The sequence below is a fragment of the Pristiophorus japonicus genome, chromosome 9, assembly GCF_044704955.1.
Source record: "Pristiophorus japonicus isolate sPriJap1 chromosome 9, sPriJap1.hap1, whole genome shotgun sequence".
Lineage (NCBI taxonomy): Eukaryota > Metazoa > Chordata > Chondrichthyes > Pristiophoridae > Pristiophorus > Pristiophorus japonicus.
The window spans coordinates 22,462,428-22,481,966 of record NC_091985.1 but is presented as its reverse complement, the minus strand read 5'-3'; the positions used below and the strand labels follow the sequence as shown (position 1 = coordinate 22,481,966).

General features: G+C 47.2%; 2 protein-coding genes across 4 annotated transcripts in view; one reads left to right on the top strand and one right to left on the bottom strand.

Annotated features, from left to right (window-relative positions):
• LOC139272964 (endoplasmic reticulum membrane-associated RNA degradation protein-like) overlaps positions 1–678 on the bottom strand; it is a 100,794-nt gene extending 100,116 nt beyond the window's left edge. The window contains exon 1 of the mRNA XM_070889145.1: positions 524–678. The gene's annotated coding sequence lies outside the window, so the exon portion shown is untranslated. The remainder of the gene's footprint in view (positions 1–523) is intronic.
• LOC139272965 (dynein light chain Tctex-type protein 2-like) lies at positions 218–14,208 on the top strand. Of its 3 annotated transcripts, none has more exons than XR_011594980.1 (4): positions 218–627; positions 4,786–5,004; positions 11,108–11,192; positions 13,897–14,208. XR_011594980.1 is itself a non-coding variant. In XM_070889149.1 (4 exons), the coding sequence occupies exons 1-4, from the start codon at positions 424–426 to the stop codon at positions 14,005–14,007; spliced, it is 693 nt and encodes a 230-aa protein (XP_070745250.1). In that variant the 5' UTR covers positions 218–423; the 3' UTR covers positions 14,008–14,208. The 3 variants fall into 3 exon arrangements, 2 of the variants coding, with proteins under 2 accessions (XP_070745250.1, XP_070745251.1); XM_070889149.1 differs by having other exon boundaries at positions 11,034–11,192; XM_070889150.1 differs by lacking the exon at positions 11,108–11,192.
• The last annotated feature ends 5,331 nt before the right edge of the window (positions 14,209–19,539 follow it).

Here is a 19,539-nt window from a genome sequence, read left to right as displayed (position 1 = left end):
GGGGAAAAAATCTGAGGGAGGGAGTCCGTGTGAGGGAAGAAGTCTAAGGGAAAAAATCTGAGGGAGGGAGTCCGTGTGAGGGAAGAAGTCTGTGAGGGAAAAAATCTGAGGGAGGGAGTTCCTGTGAGGGAGGGAGTCCGTGTGAGGGAAAAAATCTGAGGGAGGGAGTCCCTGTGAGGGAAAAAATCTGAGGGAGGGAGTCCGTGTGAGGGAAGAAGTCTGTGAGGGAGGGAGTCCGTGTGAGGGAAAAAATCTGAGGGAGGAAGTCTGTGAGGGAAAAAATCTGAGGGAGGGAGTCCGTGTGAGGGAAAAAAATCTGAGGGAGGAAGTCCGTGTGAGGGAGGAAGTCTGTGAGAGAGGGAGTCCGTGAGAGTGAGTCCGTGTGAAGGGAGGGAGTCCCTGTAGAGGGGAGTTTGTGCGATAATGATGTCGGAAGACGAGGACGAAGCCCTGCGCCGTCAGCCAGATACTGGAGATGAAACGGACGACAACCTGGAGATGGACGAGTTGACGCCGGACATACCTCTGGGCCGGATGGGCTTGCCTATCCGCAAGAGGATGAGTAGAGGGTCAGAGGGGAGAATTTCTGCGCGCAATCGCAAGTCCAGCGTGTTCGAGGAGAACGCGGTAAGTGGCCGGCCCACGTTTGCAGCATCTTTGCGAGAGCTGGCCACCTCCTGCTGCCTCGGTGCCGGCAGGTTGGACGGATTCCTGGAGGTGTGATCGCATGACCTCCAACCGCCTGTTCCCGCCCGACACGTCCATCATCACACAGCCCCGCCTTCCAACACCAATCGAATGGACTCTTCATTACCCAATTGGACGATTCTTTGGCTGTCAGTCAAATATGGGGTTGCCAACTCTGGTTGGACCTATTCCTGGAGGTGTCTTCACGTGACCTCTCGCCTACAACTATTTTAAGTTGAAACAATAAATCAAGTATCCCCTTATTAAAGGAGCACTAAAACCGACAAATTAAACAAATGAACTTTTTACAATAATAATTCAAATTAAAATTTGGTTGCCAGGGTGATGATGCACTGCAGTCCCTCCAGTGCCCACCTCTCGCGAAAGGCCGCGAGCGTACCGGTGGACACCGCATGCTCCATCTCCAGGGACATCCTGGCTCGAATGTAACCACGGAAGAGAGGCAGGCAGTCGGGCTGAATGACCCCCTCGACCACCCGTGTTTGGACCGGTTAATGGCCACCTTGGCCATGCCCAGGAGTAGATCTACCAGGAGACCTTGCAACCTGCCTGTTCCCCTCTGCACAGGGTGCCCAAAGATCAGGAGCGTGGGACTGAAGTGCAACCAGAATTTGAAGAGCAGCCCCTTCAAATTTTGGAAGAGGGGCTGCAACCGCACACATTCAACATAGCCATGGAACACGGACTCTTCCAAACCGCAGAAATTTCAGACAGCCTGGGAGTCCGTGAACCGATTTAAAAACCGATTGCACGGGACTGCCCCGTGCAACACCCTCCAGGCCAAGACTCCAATAAATAAAGGGAGGACTCCCAGGTAGAGAGCCCTCCATTGGGGAGCTCCGCCTCCTCCGGATGGCAAGATGGTGCTCCATGGCGTGTCCGGATGGCAGATGAGGTTGGCAAAGTGGAGCGTGCATGAGCAGCCCCTACAGGAATCCCCCTCCGCGCAGAACTGAAAGGCACAAAGGGGATTCCCTGGAGGAGGCTCAAGGGAGGTTTCAGGGCCTGGCGCCGATGAGGAATTCCATCCGGACGGCATCAGTTCGGACAGGATCGCCCCATGTGCTTGAACCTCCTCGACACATCTAATGGAGTCAGGGCCCAGTGCCATTTTTAGCAACTCGATGGCATTGGCCGGACATCACCCCAGCATAGGCACTGTGCCAGCTCTTCTGACGCTATCCAGCAGGTCCCTGACCTTGGTCACCTTGCCAAACACAGCCTTCTTGTCCGTCTGCCACCTAAATCCGCGCCCATGGAGGTACGGATTCCTGAGCAGCGGCTCCCGATGGACAGCCGCCATTCTAGACAGGGGAGAACTGCGCTTGGTGGCGATTTTGTTTCAGACCCTGAAGAGTTCCTGGTAAAAGACAGGCAGCCCCCACATCGTGGTCCGGACGCCTCCCAGGTTTACAAACCGGAGCTGCGTGTCATAATTGAGGCAGTACTGCCGGCGGAAGAAATACGTCACCAGCGCACACCATCTAGGAGGATGCTCGACGTACAGGTATCTCTGCAGGATCTGATGTCAGAAAGTCGCAGACTGGGTGCTCATGCACACCAACGCCTAAATGCCCTCCCTAAGCAGGAGACCCAGAGCTGCAGCAGAGAACCAATGCTCCCTGTTGTTCCAAAAGAAGTCGACCAGCTTCTTTTGTATCTTGGTGACAAATGCAGGGGGAGGGGTCAAAGTGACCAACCAGTACCACAGCATTGGGGCCATCAGTTGGTTTATGACTAGCGCTCGACCCCTGTAGGACAGCACTCGGAGCAAGCAGTGACTTTGGCCTTTAGCTCTTGCCAGCATGCCGGCCAGGCTTCCGCGGCAGGGCTAAGGTAGACTCCCAAATAGAGATGGGTTGTGCTCCAGGCAAAAGGCAGGGAGTCCACTCACCACTGACCCACCAGGAGTCCGGAACATTTCTCCCAGTTGATCCTGACGGAGGATGCAGCCGAATAAATCTTCTGGCACTCACGCATCCTCCGCAGGTTAAGGGGATCCGTGACCATGAGGAGCACGTCATTGGCGTAAGCCAAGAGCACGACCTCCATGCCCGGCCCTTGCAGAGCCAGTCCCGGCAACCTATTCCGCAAGAGGCGCAGGAAAAGCTCCACACATACCACATATAACTGGCCGGTGATGGGACATCCCTGGCGCACCCCTCTCCCAAAAGCAAAGGGATGCCGTCAAAGACCCGTTAACCTTAATCAGACACCCCGCGGCGGCATAGAAAAGTTGGATCCGGGCGACGAAATGCATCCAGAACCTGAGAGCGCGCAGAGTCCCGAAAAATACTCGTGATCCATCCTGTCGAACGCCTTCTCCTGATCCAGGGAAAGGAAGGCAACCGACAGACCAGCCCTCTGGACCAGATGGATGTTATCGTAGATTGTCCGGCCCGGGACCGTGTAGGACTGGTCGGGGTGGATCGTGGTCCAGCATGGCACGAAGGCAAGCAGACATGGTCCTGGCAAAAATGTTGTAATCCATGCTGAGGAGGGAGACTGGGCGCCAGTTCTTAAGTAGGCGGAGATCGCCCTTCTTATGCAGCAGGACGATGACTGCCCTGCGCCAAGAGAGGGGCATCTCCCCAGTCGCCTGACATTCTCCCAGGACCCGTGCATAGTCATCCCCCAGGATGTCTCAGAACGCCCTGTGGAACACCACGGTCAGTCCGTCCAGCCCCAAGGGACTTTCCCCTCAAGAGCTGGTCGAGGGCACCGGTCAGTTCCACTCAGCCTAGTGGAGCATCCAGATTTTCAGCGCCTTCCGGGCCGACCTTCGGCAGGTCCTCCCACAAAACTCTGCGCGCTTCTTCACTGGATGGATCCAGAGAGAACAGAGCCCCGTAATAGTCTCGGCTCTGTTACTGATGCCCTCCGGATCCGAGACCAGAGATCCATCGTCGGCCAGCAGCATCAAGAGCTGCTTACGGATCCCCTGTCTTCTTTCCAGCGAGTAGAAGAAGGGGGAGCGGCGGTCCAGGTCCTGGAGGAACTGGATGCACAACCTCACAAATGCACCTCGGGACCTGACAAACTGCAGGTCCTTCAGCATGCCCTTCTTCTCTTCGTACACCGTCCGCAGGGCCAGGTCCTCGATGACTTGACCGTGACGACTCCAGGTCAAGCACCTCCAAAACACGGCGCCTCCGACACTGCAGCACTCTCTCAGTACTGCAATGGAGTGTCTGCCTGGATTTTTGTACTCCAATCCCTGGAGTGGGACTTGAACCCACAAACTTCTGACTCAGAGGCGAGAGTGCTACCCACTGAGCCACAGAACTCCCCTGCTCTTCTTCAAAATAGTGCCATGGGATCTTTTATGTCCATCTGATAGGACAGACAGGGCCTCGGTTTCACATCTCATCCAAAAGACACTCCCTCAGCACTGCACTGGAGTGTCAGCCTAGATTTATGTGTTTAAATCCCTGGAGTGGGTCTTGAATCCACAACCTTCTGACTCAGAGGCGAGTATGCTACCCACTGAGCCATAGTTGTCACTTAAAAGGATTACCCGATTAGATCATTCTTTACTGTCAGTCAAACTGCCCTTTTCCCACGTCCAATATATTTGTAACTAGTAAACAAAAGTGCTCAAAGAATCAGAGCCTCCCAAAGCTGGGAAAGGTACAATTGGAGAATAATTGGCAGCTTTTCATTTAGATTTGAGCTCTGAAATTCCATTGATATTATGGGTTATTGGTCATTTTTGGGGGGGTGGTGGGGGGAGACCAGTTATGGTGGGAGACCAAGGGGAAAAAAAACTGCAGAATTTCAGAACCTTCATGTTTTTGCAAAAACAGTAATGAACATTTTTGTGAACATTACTTTTTTTCAAAATGTGCTTGACCATGAATAGGTACTGAACAGGTTGCTTATGCATTTGTATGGGTCTTTATTTCTACTCACTGTTTCTGATGTGCTCTCAAGTCAACTCTTATCTCCATTCTATAAATAATTAAGTATTTTCAACACCAAAATGATTTTAGATGAATAAAAATAGTAAATAGCATACAGTATGTAGGATATTATATTGGAAAACCTAATTATTAATAACTTTTTTTCTGAGTGAAGTTTCATGAGATCCTAAAGGAAAGGCTACATGATACCATCCTTCAAGTTGTGCATGCAGACAAGAGTGAACTGGAGGAGGAAGACGATGATGTTTTCGAAGAACCTTTAACATGGAAACCCAGTCTAGTCAAGCAAAGAGTGGCTAATACCTATAAAATGGTTCCAGATAAGGAATTTGATTTTGCTGCAGTCGAAAGAAGGGTTGATGAGCTTTTAAAGGTATATGTATTACATGGGATAGCTTTAAAAAAAAATTTACATTTTCTAAAAGCCATTTACTGTGTTTGAAAGATCTGTTCTTATGATTGTTTCAAGAATAGGACAGAAAGTATGAAATAATTTCTCATGGAGATTCCATAATAAGGCTGGAGAGTCAGCACAGGACCTTCTACTAAACACATGACACACCATTTCACTACAAGCAACCATATCATACAATTATATGACAACAATTTCACCGGAGGAAGGCCTGAACATCGTCGGAGGGAGGTCCGAAGCGTCATCGGAGGGAGGCCAGAACGTGAGGGCGGAGAGAGAAGGCAGGGCCCAAACCTGTGGTCAGGGCTGGTCCGGCAACGTCCTGGCTTCCCTCCCTCCAGCGACATTCTGGCCTCCCTTTGGGCGCTGGTCCCACACAGCTGCAGAGCCCCCGTTGAGCATGTGGTGCGTGCAATGGCGGCGGCCACTCTGACCTCTCCTTCCACAAAGTGGATCTCTGGCCATCCTAATGCCTGCCCTCAGCCAAGAGCTAATACCTGGGAGAGTGAAGCATTACCTCAACTCTCTCCTCCGCACTCTCCACACCTCTGATCTCTCACCATCTCCGCGAAAGGCGCTGCTCAGTGCCGAGCTTGCAGCTCGCACCTTACTGTAGGCAACTAGGCCCATACAGTAGAGCGTGGTATGTAGTCGTCTTGGACCCTCTTGCCACTGGACCAAAGACCTTGCTCTGCTAAGCCCATGTGGTAGCCAGTGTGCAGCAGCCACCCCACGTTAAAAGAATTCACAGGCGTCTTTCACCCTTCAAAATTAAGTTTGGGATCTGGATTGCCTGGAACCCTTATGGACAAAAATGTATAGATTGATAGAATGGTTACAGCACAGAAAGAGACCATTCGGCCCATCAAGCCCATGCTGGCTCTCTGCAAGAGCACCTTGTAACCAGCATTCTACTGCCACCAGAGGGCGCATCTGTTGGGAGTCCCAAGGGATCCCAGCATCCCTTGGGAGCACTGCATATAAGCAGGCCTCCCATGCTGTGCGAGCACTCAGGGAGTCAGAATAAAGAGACTAAGGTCACACTTACTCAAGTTTATAGTACTCAGTCACATTGCTTTATTTGAGACATAACAACTGGTGATGAGGATGGGATAACGAACCATCACGCGAAAATGCAGAGAACTGTTGGTATCCTGGAGAAATTCTCAGAAGATGACGATTGGGAAGCCTTTGTGGAACGACTCGACCAATACTTGGAGCTGGAAGGGAATGAGAACGTTGCCAAACGAAGGGCGATCCTCCTCACCCTCTGTGGGGCAACAACCTATGGCCTCAAGAATCTTCTTGATCCGGTGAAACCAACAACCAAATCGTATGAAGAACTGTGTGCGCTGGTCCGGGAGCAGCTAAATCCGAAGGAGAGCGTTCTGATGGCAAGGAATCGATTTTATACATGTCAACGGTCTGAAGGCCTGGAAGTGGTGAGCTAAGGCGCCTTGCAGGACATTGCGAATTCGGTGGACTCCTGGACCAAATGCAAAGAGACTTTTTTGTACTTGGCATTGGCCATGAGGTTATCCTTTGCAAACTATTGACTGTTGAAACACCAAACCTGAGCAAAGCCATAACAATAGCCCAGGCATTTATGTCCACCAGCGATAACACCAAACAAATTTCACAGCATAAAGATGCATCGGCAAGTACTGTACACAAAGTAACGTCGTTTTCAGGCAGGATTGCATATGACAGAACATACACGCCTGCAGCTGCATGACCTCAGATGACTCAGAGTCCGCCATCAAGTGTCAATGTGAGGCAATTAACACCTTGTTGGCGCTGCGGAGGTGATCATCAAGCCCATCAATGCCGCTTCAAACACTATGTGTGCAAAGGCTGTGGAACAATGGGACACCTCCAGCGAATGTGCAGATGAGCTGCAAACCACCACGTTGCAGAGGAAGACCGATCCATGGCTATTCAAACTGAACTAGAGACTCTAACCAAGGAGGTAGACGTGTACGGGGTACACACCTTCACCACGAAATGTCCACCAATCATGTTAAAAGTTGAACTGAACGGAATTCCAGTATCATGGAATTGGACACGGGTGCGAGTCAGTCTAACATGAGCAAAAAGGCCTTTGAGAGGCTGCGGTGCAACAAGGCACAAAGGCCCAAGCTGAGCCCTATTCATACCAAGCTGAGAACTTACACTAAAGAGCTGATCCCTGTAATTGGCAGTGCAGCAGGAAAAGTGTCCTATGATGGAGCGCTGCACAAACTACCATTATGGATTGTACCAGGAGATGACCCTACACTGTTCGGCAGAAGCTGGCTGGGAAAAATCCACTGGAACTGGGACGACATCCTAGCACTTTCGTCCATTGATGACGCCTCATGTGCCCAGGTTTTGAGCAAGTTGCCGTCGTTGTTTGAGCCAGTCATCGGAAATTTCTCTGGGGCGAAGGTGCAGATCCACTTGGTTCCCGGTACACAACCCATCCACCACATGCAGTGCCATACATGATGTGAGAGAAAATGGAGATCGAACTGAACAGGCTGCAACGCGAGGGCATCATCAACCGGATGAGTTCAACGAGTGGGCCAGTCCAATTGTTACGGTTCTTAAGGGCGATGGCACGGTCAGAATTTGTGGGGACTATAAAGTAACGATTAACCGTTTTTTGCTGCAGGACCAGTACCCGCTACCCAAGGCAGACGACCTATTTGCGATGCTGGCAGGAGGGAAGACATTCACCAAGTTGGACCTGACCTCGACCTACATGACGCAGGAGCTGGCGGAATCTTTGAAAGGCCTCAACTGCATCGACACACACAAAGGTCTGTTCATCTACAATAGATACCCACTTGGGATTCGATCGGCCGCGGCTATTTTTCAAAGGAACATGGAGAGTCTGCTAAAGTCGGTTCCGTGCACCGTGGTTTTTCAGAACGACATATTGATCACTCATCAGAACGACATCGAACACTTGCAGAACCTGGAAGAGGTTCTAAGTCGGCTAGATCATGTGGGACTCAGGTTGAAACTCTCGAAGTGTGTTTTCCTGGCACCAGAGGTCCTGTTCTTAGGGAGAAGAATTGTGGCAGATGGCATCAGACACACCGACGCCAAGACAGAGGCCATCAAGAACGCGCCGAGACCACAGAATGTGACGGAGCTGCGGTCGTTCCTGGGACTCCTCAATTATTTTGGTTATTTCCTACCCGGGTTAAGCACCTTGCTAGAACCTCTACATGTGTTGCTACGCAAGAGAGATGACTGAGTATGGGGGAAATCACAAGAAACTGCTTTTGAGAAAGCCAGAGATCTGTTATGTTCCAACAAACTGCTTGTTCACTAAATGTAAACGTTTAGTGCTAGCTTGTGATGCGTCTTCGTACGGGGTCAGGTGTGTGTTACAACAACCAAATGAATCGGGAACATTGCAACCGGTCGCTTATGCGTCCAGGAGTTTGTCCAAGGCCAAAAGGGCCTACAACATGATTGAAAAAGAAGCTCTGGCATGTGTTTACGGGATGAAAAAAATTCCAGTATCAAGTTAGAAACTGACCATAAGCTGCTCATATCGCTATTCTCAGAGAGCAAAGGTATTAATACCAATGCCTCTACTCGCATCCAAAGATGGGCGCTCACGCTGTCTGCATATGTCAAGGGCAGGCGGCATCAACAAAGCATGTACCATGATCGTGCAAATTTGTCACGCGATATTGAAGTCAATGACCCTGTATTTGTACTCAACTATGGACATGGTCCCAAATGGCTTGCTGGCACTGTCGTAGCCAAAGAACGGAGTAGGGTGTTTGAGGTCAAACTTGCAAACGGGCTAACTTGCAGAAAGCATTTGGACCAAACCAAACTGCGATTCACAGACAACCACGAGCAACCTGAAGAAGACACCACCAACTTCGACTCTCTGATACACAGACAAGTGGCAACCGACATCACGGTTGACCACGAAGCTGAACTCATCATCCCCAGCAGCCCAGCAAGGCCAGCAGCAGCCCTGTACCGAGACAATCGACTAGGGAGCGGAAAGCCCCAGATCGTTTCACCCTTGACTTTGGAGGTGGGGGGGAGGGTGATGTTATGTATGCAACACCTTGTAACCAGCATTCTACCGCCAACAAAGGGCGCATCTGTTGGAGTCCCAAGGGATCCCAGCATCCCTTGGGAGCACTGCATATAAGCAGGCCTCCCATGCTGTGCGAGCACTCAGGGAGTCAGAATAAAGAGACTAAGGTCACACTTATTCAAGTCTACAGTACTCAGTCACATTGCTTTATTTGAGACATAACACACTTCAAACTAGTCCCACTCCCCTGCCCTTTCCCCGTAGCCCTGCAAAATGTTTTCCTTCAGGTACTTATCCAATTCCATTTTGAAAGCTACAATTGAGTCTGCCTTCACCACCCTTTCAGGCAGTGAATTCCAGATCTTAACCACTCGCTGCATAAAAAAGTTTTTCCTCATGTTGTCTTTGGTTCTTTTGCCAATCACCTTAAATCTGTGTCCTCTAGTTCTCGACCCTTCTGCCAATGGGAGCAGTGTCTGGACCCCTCATGATTTTGAACACCTCTATCAAATCTCTTAACCTTCTCTGCTCTAATGATAACAACACCAGCTTCTCTAGTCTATCCAAATAACTGAAGTCCCTCATCCCTGGAATCATTCTTGTAAATCTTTTCTGCACCCTCTCTAAAGTCTTCACATCCTTCCTAAAGTGCGGTGCCCAGAATTGGACACAATCCCTCTGTTGAGGCCAAACTAGTGTTTTATAAAGGTTCATCATAACTTCCTTGCATTTGTACTGTATGCCTCTATTTATGAAATTCAGGATCTTGCATACTTTTTTAAATGCTTTCTCAACCTACCCTGCCACCTTCAATGATTTGTGCACATATATCCCTATGTCTCTCTGTTCCTGCACCTCCTTTAGGATTGCACCCTTTAGTTTATATTGCCTCACCTCATTCTTCCTACCAAAATGTATCACTTCGCACTTTTCTGCGTTTAATTTCATTTGCTACATGTCCGCCCATTTCACCTGCTTGTCTATGTGTTCTTGAATTTATCATTATCCTCCTCACTGTTCACTATACTTCCAAGTTTTGTGTCATCTGCAAATTTTGAAATTGTGCCCTGTGCACTTGTTTAAGTCACTAATATATATATATATACCTTATTTCAGTCCGAAAAACAATCATTCACCACTACTCTCTATTTCCTGTTGCTTCGCCAATTTCGTATCCATTCTGCCACAGTCCCTTTTATTCCATGGGCTTCAACTTTGCTAGCAAGCCCATTATCAAACGCCTTTTGGAAATTCATGTACAAAAATGACAAAAGAAAGGGAGGTGGAGTGGTTTAGAGAGGGAATTCCGGTGCTGATGGCGTTGTTGGGGTGAAGAGGTGGCGAATACACAAAAGGCCAGAGTTGGAGAAATAGGGAGGATTGTAGGGCGGGAAAAGATTACAGAGATAGGGGAAAAGCCATGAAGGAATTTAAACACATGGATGAGAATTTTAAATTTGAGGAACTGGGAGCCAATGTGGCTTAGCGGGCACAGTGGTAATGGGTAAGTGGGACTTGGTCTGGGATAGGATATGGGCAGCAGAGTTTTGGATGAACCGATGTTCATGGAGGATGGGAGGCCAACCAGCAGAGCATGAGAATAGTCAAACATGTTACGGATGCGTCTAATGACAACATCGTTGTCAATAGGAATGGGCAGTGGAGCTCAGTTCATTATAGCCTGCTGAGCTGAAACTATTAGCGGAAACATATTAAGCCTCTTCCATTGTTAAGGAGATAATTCATGTAAGCCTGCTTGCCATCAGTGGTGTCAGTAAGAAGATATACCCTGTAAAGTTTTGATTACACTGTTCACTGTATTTTGCATTGATAGCATAAGGAGAAATGTAAAACTTTTTTAATTTTTATTTTCTAGAAATTGAAGTTGTTTAGAATTGATGAAAAGCAATTGCAAATTGTATTTCTTTTTTTAAAGGATAAACTAAAATTTATGGAATTTAACATTAACAGTTGTAAGGCACTGACCCTTTCTCTTTCTGATGACATAAGAGCGATAGCAAAAGAATTGGCACCTGATCGATTTAAATTAATCGCTAGAGTTTTCTTTGGAGAAATGAAAAATCAAGGTTTAACAGTAAGTAAAAAAATTAAAGTTGACAATACTTAAGCACATTCATTCAAAAGTGAATGAACATGTATCACTGTGGATACAGTATACGGAGAAGTGAGTGATGCAGTTTTATGATCTGTTCTTTCATCACATGGTGCTAGTTTGTCCATGTTTGATCATGTATGGGTGACACTAAGCTGTACCTTTAAACATTAAAAACCATATTTTCCTTATTTTGAAATTAAGTAATTAATTTCCCCTGATATTTACAACCCTAAATCAAAATGGCAGTCGCAGGCAATTTTGGTGTGTATGACTTACTGCAATACAAATTGAATAGTAGAACAAAAGAAAACTGGCCAACTAAGAAACACCTTTGACAATCAACCTACTAAAGCAACTAAACTGCTACTTGAGAACATTTTCAATTTAGTGATACAGTTGTTCAGACAGCATTGGAAAACTCAATGGACCGAATGATGTATATGATTTAATAGTTTCTAGAATCTGTTCCCCGAGTAATGTGCACGAGAAAAATATAGGTCCTGATATATTTGAGTGTTTCCAATTAAGGAAACAAATCCTTACGAACTTAAAATAGTATGTAAAATCAGAGTCTGAAAATGTAAATCCAAATACTATCGTCATCTCACAAGATCTCATTAATTCAATAATAAATTCATTCCCACTTCATATTTGAACAGATTTTGATGTACTTTGCTTTTAAATTAATTTTCCTTGTATAACTTAACTAATTAATATTTGGGTACAGGATATAATGATAGAAAAGAGAAATGTTTTATGCTTTACTGAAACTTACTAAGGGCCCAAAATCGCAGGCAGGAAGCATGCACTCACTTCTGGCCAAATGTGCGCCAACCGCCATATTGCATAAGGGCAAACAAAAGGCTTCCTTTACCCAGGCCTGAGTAAGGCGTTAGGCTCTTTGCATATGTAAATAATAACACCTGCTTGTCCCTGTTCCAACATTGTTTTTTTTGCCTGATGCAGCACCTCTAAATGTGGAGCCAGGAGGGGCAGGAATGTTCCTCTCGACCCCACATTAAAGGACCCGATCACCATCGTGTTTCCATTAAGTGGATTTCAGATGCTCATTTATGGTCATTACTCTGTTAAAATATTTAATTTAAATGAAAACTACACAGCTTTTAAAACACTGTCTCCTTAAACCCCCCTCCCCTACCCCTCCATGCTCACCTCCAGCAAGTGTAAGGAGGTCATGGACTTCTTTGTCACTAGGATTGAGACCATCTGTTCAACTGCCCCTGCTGCTCTCCCGTCCCTGCCGTAGCCCTTATCCCATGACTTTGTTTTTCTATCTTCCTTCATACCCTCTCCAAGCTCATCTTGTCCATGTGATCCTCCCCCTACTCCCTTGACCCCATTCCCACTATGCTGCTGACCATCCAACTTCTCTTCCTGGACCTATTGATAGCTGGCATCGTTATTGGTTCGCTCTTTTTCAAAGCTACCATCATCATCCCTCTTCAAAAACCCAACTTTAATTCCATTGTCCTTGCAAATGACCACCCCATCTCCAACCTCCCGTTCCTCTCCAGAATCATTCAATATGCTGTTGTCTCCCAAACCCATGGCCATCATTCCTACAACTTCATGTCTGAATTTCTCCAATCACATATCTGCCTCACCGCAGCACTAAAACAGCCCTAAATCAAAGTCACGTCATCTGTGACCGTGGTGCCTTTTTCCTCCTTGACCTCTCTGCAGCCTTTGACAAAGTCAATCACATTATCCTTCTCTAATGCCTCTTCTCTGCACTCCAGCTCAGTTCCATGGGACAGGCTCTTTTACCTAATCCAGTAGTGGCCAGAGCATCTCTATCTCTATCCACTGTTACTTCTGGAGTTCCCTCTGGATCCCTCCTCTTCCTCATCTACATGCTGCCCCTCCACGCCCATGACTCAGCTCAACTTTTACTGAAACCCTCATTCATGCCATTGTCACCTCCACCTTTGACTATTTCAATGCTCATTCTCCACCCTCTGTAAACAGCTGCTCATATATTATCCTATTTATCCATCACTTTTGTTCTTGTTAACCTACATTACCTCCAAAACCCCAAATATCTTCAATTTAAAATTCTCATCTTCAGGTTTAAAACCCTTCATGATATTTTCCCTCACTGTAACTTCCTCAAATCATACAACCGCCCCCCTCCTCCCCACCAAAAGCGCTCTGTTCCTCCGATTCTGGTCTCTTGTGAACGCCCCTTCGTTGCACCATTTGTGGCTTTGCTTTCACCCGTCATGCCCCATGTTCTGAAAGTTCCTCCCTAAAGCCCTCTGCCAACCACCTCCCTCTCTTCTTTTAAAATCTACTTTGGTTACCTCTCCAGAAGCTCTCCTCCTTTGGCTCAGCATCATTCTTTGACTAATGATGCCTCTGTGAAGCCTCGATACATTTTTCTACTCTTAAAGGCACTATTTAAATTCAACTACTCCACTTGCAATAAGTAACATTCTTTTTAAAATGTTTTAAAAGTGGCGCTGGGTGTAAGACTCCCATTTTAAGAATAACAGTTGTAAAAAAATAAGTAGGTTTATGAGTAAACTTAGTTCTAAAACAACTTGATTTATTGATAAATTCTTGACCAGATTTTTATGTTGAATTAAGAATGCATAGCACAGTGTTTTTGGAATGATAGCATTACATGTCAATCTCAACAGATTTTACTTTCATTCTATAGATTGCCAGCAGATTTCTGTGGGATCCAGAACATGATAGTTGGTGTGCAAGTCTTTATCGAACCAATACATTTTTTGTAGTAGGAACTGTGTATGCTGTATATTTTGAGTAGCAGTACTGTAATCGAATGTTTACCATTTATTTGAAAATTTAAAAGAGCTGTTTAAAAAGTTGCACTGTACATTGCTGTAGAAACAAAACCTAAAATTAACAATGTATGCATGCTTGGAGGATATTCAAAGAGGATTGTTTTGGCTATATGCAAAATTTAATCTGTACTTCTGTTACTGAGACTTAGCCATTTTGTGTTCTAGTAACTATTTTGCAGTAGAAATAAATTTACAAAATTTGCAATCATTAGTAGATAGAAATTGCATCACTTTATGAAAACTAAACTCACGTCCAGTAAACAAATGTTACCGTTCAACACAAGACACCAACGGAAAAAATACATAGACTACTTCTCCCTGAATTATTTTACTTTTGCATCTTAAGATACTCCTATGTAGATTAACTTCAAACAATTTTACTCTGAGATGCATTCCAAGAACTGGTAGAATTCACTTGTTCCTGTTTCCAATGGTCCACCCTATTATAGAATCATAGAATCATCATCATAGGCAGTCCCACGAAATCGAGGAAGACTTGCTTCCACTCTAAAAGTGAGTTCTCAGGTGGCTGTACAGTCCAATGCGGGAATTACAGTCCCTGTAACAGGTGGGGCAGACAGTGGTTGAAGGAAAGGATGGGTGGGGAGCCTGATTTGCCGCACACTCCTTCCGCTGTCAGCGCCCACACTCGAGGTGCTCAGCGCCCTCCCGGATGCTCTTCCTCCACTTTGGACGGTCTTGGGCCAGGGATTCCCAAGAGCCAGTGGGGATGTTACACTTTATCAAGAAGGCTTTGAGGGTGTCCTTGAAACGTTTCCTCTGCCCATCTGGGGCTCGCTTGCCGTGTAGGAGTTACGAATACAGCACTTGCTTAGGGAGTCTCGTGTGGACGATGTGGCCCACCCAATGAAGCTGGTTGAGTGTGGTCAATGCTTCGATGTTAGAGATGTTGGCCTGAGCGAGAACACTGACGTTGGTGCGTCTATCCTCCCAGTGGATTTGCAGGATCTTGCGGAGGCAGCGCTGGTGGTATTTCTCAAGCACTTTGAGGTGTCTGCTGTATATAGTCCACGTCTCTGAGCCATATAGGGCAGGTATCACTACTGTCCTGTCGACAATAAGCTTGGTGCTAGATATGAGGTCCTGGTCTTCAAACACTCTCTTCCTCAGGCGACCGAAGGCTGCGCTGGCACACTGGAGGCGGTGTTGGACCTCACCATCAATGTCTGCCCTTGCTGATAGTAGACCCCAGAGGTATGGAAAATGGTCCACGTTGTCCAAGGCCGAGCCAAGGATTTTGATGACCGGGGGGGGTAGTGTTGTGTGGCGGGGTCAGGTTGGTGGAGGACCTTTGTCTTACGGATGTAAGGCCCATGCTTTCGTCGGCCTCGGTGAAGGTGTTAACGATGGCTTGGAGTTCGGCCTCTGAGTGTGCATAGACACAAGCGTCGTCCGTGTACTGTAGTTCGATAACAGAGGATGGGATGACCTTGGATCTAGCCTGGAGGCGACGTAGGTTGGACAGATTCCCATTAGTTCTATAGTTTAGTTCCACCCCAGCAGGGAGCTTGTTGATAGTGAGATGGAGCATTGCAGCAAGGAAGATTGAAAAGTGGGTTACTTGACCCCGCTCCGGACGTGGATTAGGTCTGTAGTGGATACACTGGTCAGGATCACGGCTTGCTTGTTGTCGTTGAGCAGGCGGAGGATGGTGACCAACTTTTCGGGGCAGTCGAAACGGAGGAGAATGCTCATAGTCCCTCACGGTTGACAGTGTCAAAGGCCTTTGTAAGGTCAAAGAAGGTCATGTACAAGGGTTGGTGCTGTTCCCTGCATTTCTCTTGTGGTTGTCGCATGGTGAAGATCATGTCTGTTGTACCCCTTAGTGGACGGAATCCGCATTGTGGCTCTGGGAGGAGTTCTTCAGCCACAGGTAGAAGACGGTTGAGGAGGATTCTTGCGATGACTTTCCTAGTGGCCGACAGCAGGGAGATTCCTTTGTAGTTGCCGCAGTCGGATTTGTCCCCTTTTTTTGAAGATGGTCATGATTACAGCATCTTTAAGATCTCCTGGCATGCTCTCTTCCTTCCAGATAAGAGAGATGAGATCATGCATTCATGCCAATAGTGTTTCGCCGCCATACTTTAGTGCCTCAGCGGGGATTCCATCTGCTCCTGATGCCTTGTTGTTCTTGAGCTGACGGATGGCCTTTTCTACCTCGTCCAGGGCTGGAGTTTTGTTCAGATGGTGGCGGGTAGCATGCTGCGGGATGGAGTCGAGGACACTCGTGTCAAAGGCAGAGTCTCAATTGAGGAGATCTTTGAAGTGCTCCTTCCAGCGGGCCCTGACTGCATCGGTGTCCTTAATGAGTCCCTCTCTGTTCTTGGCCAGCAGTGGGGTGGGACCTTCGGTGCTTGACCCGTAGATGGCCTTGACTGTGCTGAAGAATCCTCGCATATCATGGCTGTCGGCCAACTGCTGGATCTCCTGTGCTTTCTCCACCCACCATTTATTCTTTAAGTCGCGGATTTTTTGTTGGACCTCAACCTTGAGCCACCTGTAGAGCTGCTTTGCTGATCCCGAGTTGGGTTGCTGCTTTAAGTTCAGAAATGCCTTGCGCTTGCGGCTTATTAGCTCCTGGATCTCCTGGTCGTTCTCGTCAAACCAGTCTTGGTGTTTCCTGGTTGAGTGATCAAGCGTCTCTTTGCAGGCGCTGGTTACGGAGGCCTTGAGGGCAGACCAGGCGCTGAGGGCACTCTGTGTCTCGGGGTCATCAAGGATTGCCAGGATGGTAGTGAGGCGCTTGCTGTACAGGGCTTTGAGTGCCCCAGCGTTGATTTTTCTGCAGCATTGTTTCTGTTGCCGTTATTGCTTTGGTGCTATATTGATATTAATGATGGAGCGGATTAGGCGGTGGTCCATCCAGCAGTCATCGGCTCCTGTCATGGCGTAGATGATGCACATGTCCTTGTTGTCCCTCGCTCGGATGATGACGTAGTCGAGCAGGTGCCAGTGCTTGGAGCGAGGGTGTTGCCATGATGCCTTGTACGTGTCTCTCTGATGGAAGAAGGTGTTCGTGATGACAAGGTCGTGTTCTAGGCATTTTGTCAGGTGCAGGGTACCGCTGGAGTTGGTTTTAGTACCCTCTCTTTGCCGATCACGCTTCCCCAGAGGTCTGTGTCCTTACCGACTCTGGTGTGAAGTCGCTGAGGAGGATCAGTTTGTCATCTGTAGGAACGTAGAATAATACAGCACATAAGGAGACCATTTGGTCCATCGAGTCTGCTACGGCTCTTTCAAAGAGCAATCCAGTCAATCCCACTCCCTGCTCTTTCCCCATATCCCCACAATTTTTTCCCCTTCAAGCATTTATCCAATTCCCTTTTGAAGCCTACTATTGAATTTATATCCACCACTCTTATCAGGCAGTGCATTCAAAATCCTAACCACTCATTGCATAAAAAGGTTTTTCCTCATGTCACCTCTGGTTCTTTTGCCAATCACCTTAAATCTGTGCCCCCTGGTTATCAGCCCTTCAGCCATTGAAAACAGATCCTCTTTATTTACTCTATGTTTATGAACATAAGAAATAGCAACAGGAATAGATCATACGGTCCCTCGAGCTTGGTTCATCATTCAGTAAGATCATGCTGACCCTCTACTTCAACTCCACTTTCCTGCCCTATCCCCATATGTTGGAATGTTGGAATCAATCATTCAAGGATGAAATAGCGCATTTGGAAAGCTGTGACAGGATCGGTCCAAGTCAGCATGGATTTATGAAAGGGAAATCATGCTTGACGAATCTTCTGGAATTTTTTGAGGATGTAACGAGCAGAGTGGACAAGGGAGAACCAGTGAATGTGGTGTATTTGGACATTCAAAAGGCTTTTGACAAGGTCCCACACAAGAGATTGGTGTGCAAAATCAAAGCGCATGATATTGCGGGTAATGAACTGACGTGGATAGAGAACTGGTTGGCAGACAGGAAGCAGAGAGTCGGGATAAACGGGTCCTTTTCAGAATGGCAGGCAGTGACTAGTGGAGTGCCGCAGGACTCAGTGCTGGGACCCCAGCTATTTACAATATGCATTAACGATTTAGATGAAGGAATTGAGTGTAATATCTCCAAGTTTGCGGATGACACTAAACTGGGTGGTGGTGTGAGCTGTGAGGAGGACGTTAAGAGGCTGCAGGGTGACTTGGATAGGTTAGGTGAGTGGGCAAATGCATGGCAGATGCAGTATAATGTGGATAAATGTGAGGTTGTCCATTTTGGGGGCAAAAGCACGAAGGCAGCATATTATCTGAATGGCCGCAGATTAGGAAAAGGGGAGGTGCAACGAGACCTGGGTGTCATGGTTCATCAGTCACTGAAAGTGGGCATGCAGGTACAGCAGGCGGTGAAGAAGGCAAATGGTATGTTAGCCTTCATAGCTAGGGAATTTGTGTCTAGGAGCAGGGAGGTCTTACTGCAGTTGTACAGGGCCTTAGTGAGGCCTCACCTGGAATATTGTGTTCAGTTTTGGTCTCCGAATCTGAGGAAGGACGTTCTTGCTATTGAGGGAGTGCAGCGAAGGTTCACCAGACTGATCCCAGGGATGGCTGGACTTTCATATGAGGAGAGACTGGATCAACTGGGCCTTTATTCACTGGAGTTTAGAAGGATGAGAGGGGATCTCATAGAAACATATAAGATTCTGACGGGACTGGACAGGAAAGAATGTTCCCGATGTTGGGGAAGTCCAGAACCAGGGGACATAGTCTTAGGATAGGGGTAGGCCATTTAGGACTGAGATGAGGAGAAACTTCTTCACTCAGAGAGTTGTTAACCTGTGGAATTCCCTGCCACAGAGAGTTGTTGATGCCAGTTCATTGGATATATTTAAGAGGGAGTTAGATATGGCCCTTACGGCTAAAGGGATCAAGGGGTATGGAGAAAAAGCAGGAAAGGGGTACTGAAGGAATGATCAGCCATGATCTTATTGAATGGCGGTGCAGGTTTGAAGGGCTAAATGGCCTACTCCTGCACCTATTTTCTATGTTTCTTTATAGAGTCCAAAAATCTATCAATCTCAGCCTTGAATATACTTAATGACTGAGCATCCACAATGCTCTGGAGTAGAAAATTCCAAAGATTCACAACCCTCTGAGTGAAGAAATTTCTCATTTCAGTCTTAATGGCCAACCCCTCAATCTGAGATTATGACCCCTAGTTCTAGGCTCTCCAGCCAGGGGAAACCTTTTCTGTTTCAATGGGATTACCTCTCTTCTAAACTCCAGAGAATATAGGCCCATTCTAATCTATCACTCCTCATAGGCCAACCCTTTCATGTCAGGAATCAATTTAGTGAATCTCTGTAGCAACCCCTCTAAGGCAAGTATATCCTTCCGTGGTAAAGAGACCAAAACTGTACTCTACTCCAGATGTGGACTCGCCAAAGCCTTGTACATTTGCAGAAAGTCTTCTTTACTCTTGTACTCCAACCCCTTTGCAGTAAAGGCCAACATACCATTTGCCTTCTTAATTGCTT

Excerpts from the sequence above, each read along its gene's own strand:
- LOC139272965 (XM_070889149.1), top strand. The coding sequence starts at position 424 with ATGATGTCGGAAGACGAGGACGAAGCCCTGCGCCGTCAGCCAGATACT. Across the intron at positions 628-4,785 it reads GCGTGTTCGAGGAGAACGCG|TTTCATGAGATCCTAAAGGA; the intron begins GTAAGTGGCCGG and ends TTCTGAGTGAAG. Across the intron at positions 11,193-13,896 it reads TGAAAAATCAAGGTTTAACA|ATTGCCAGCAGATTTCTGTG; the intron begins GTAAGTAAAAAA and ends TTCATTCTATAG.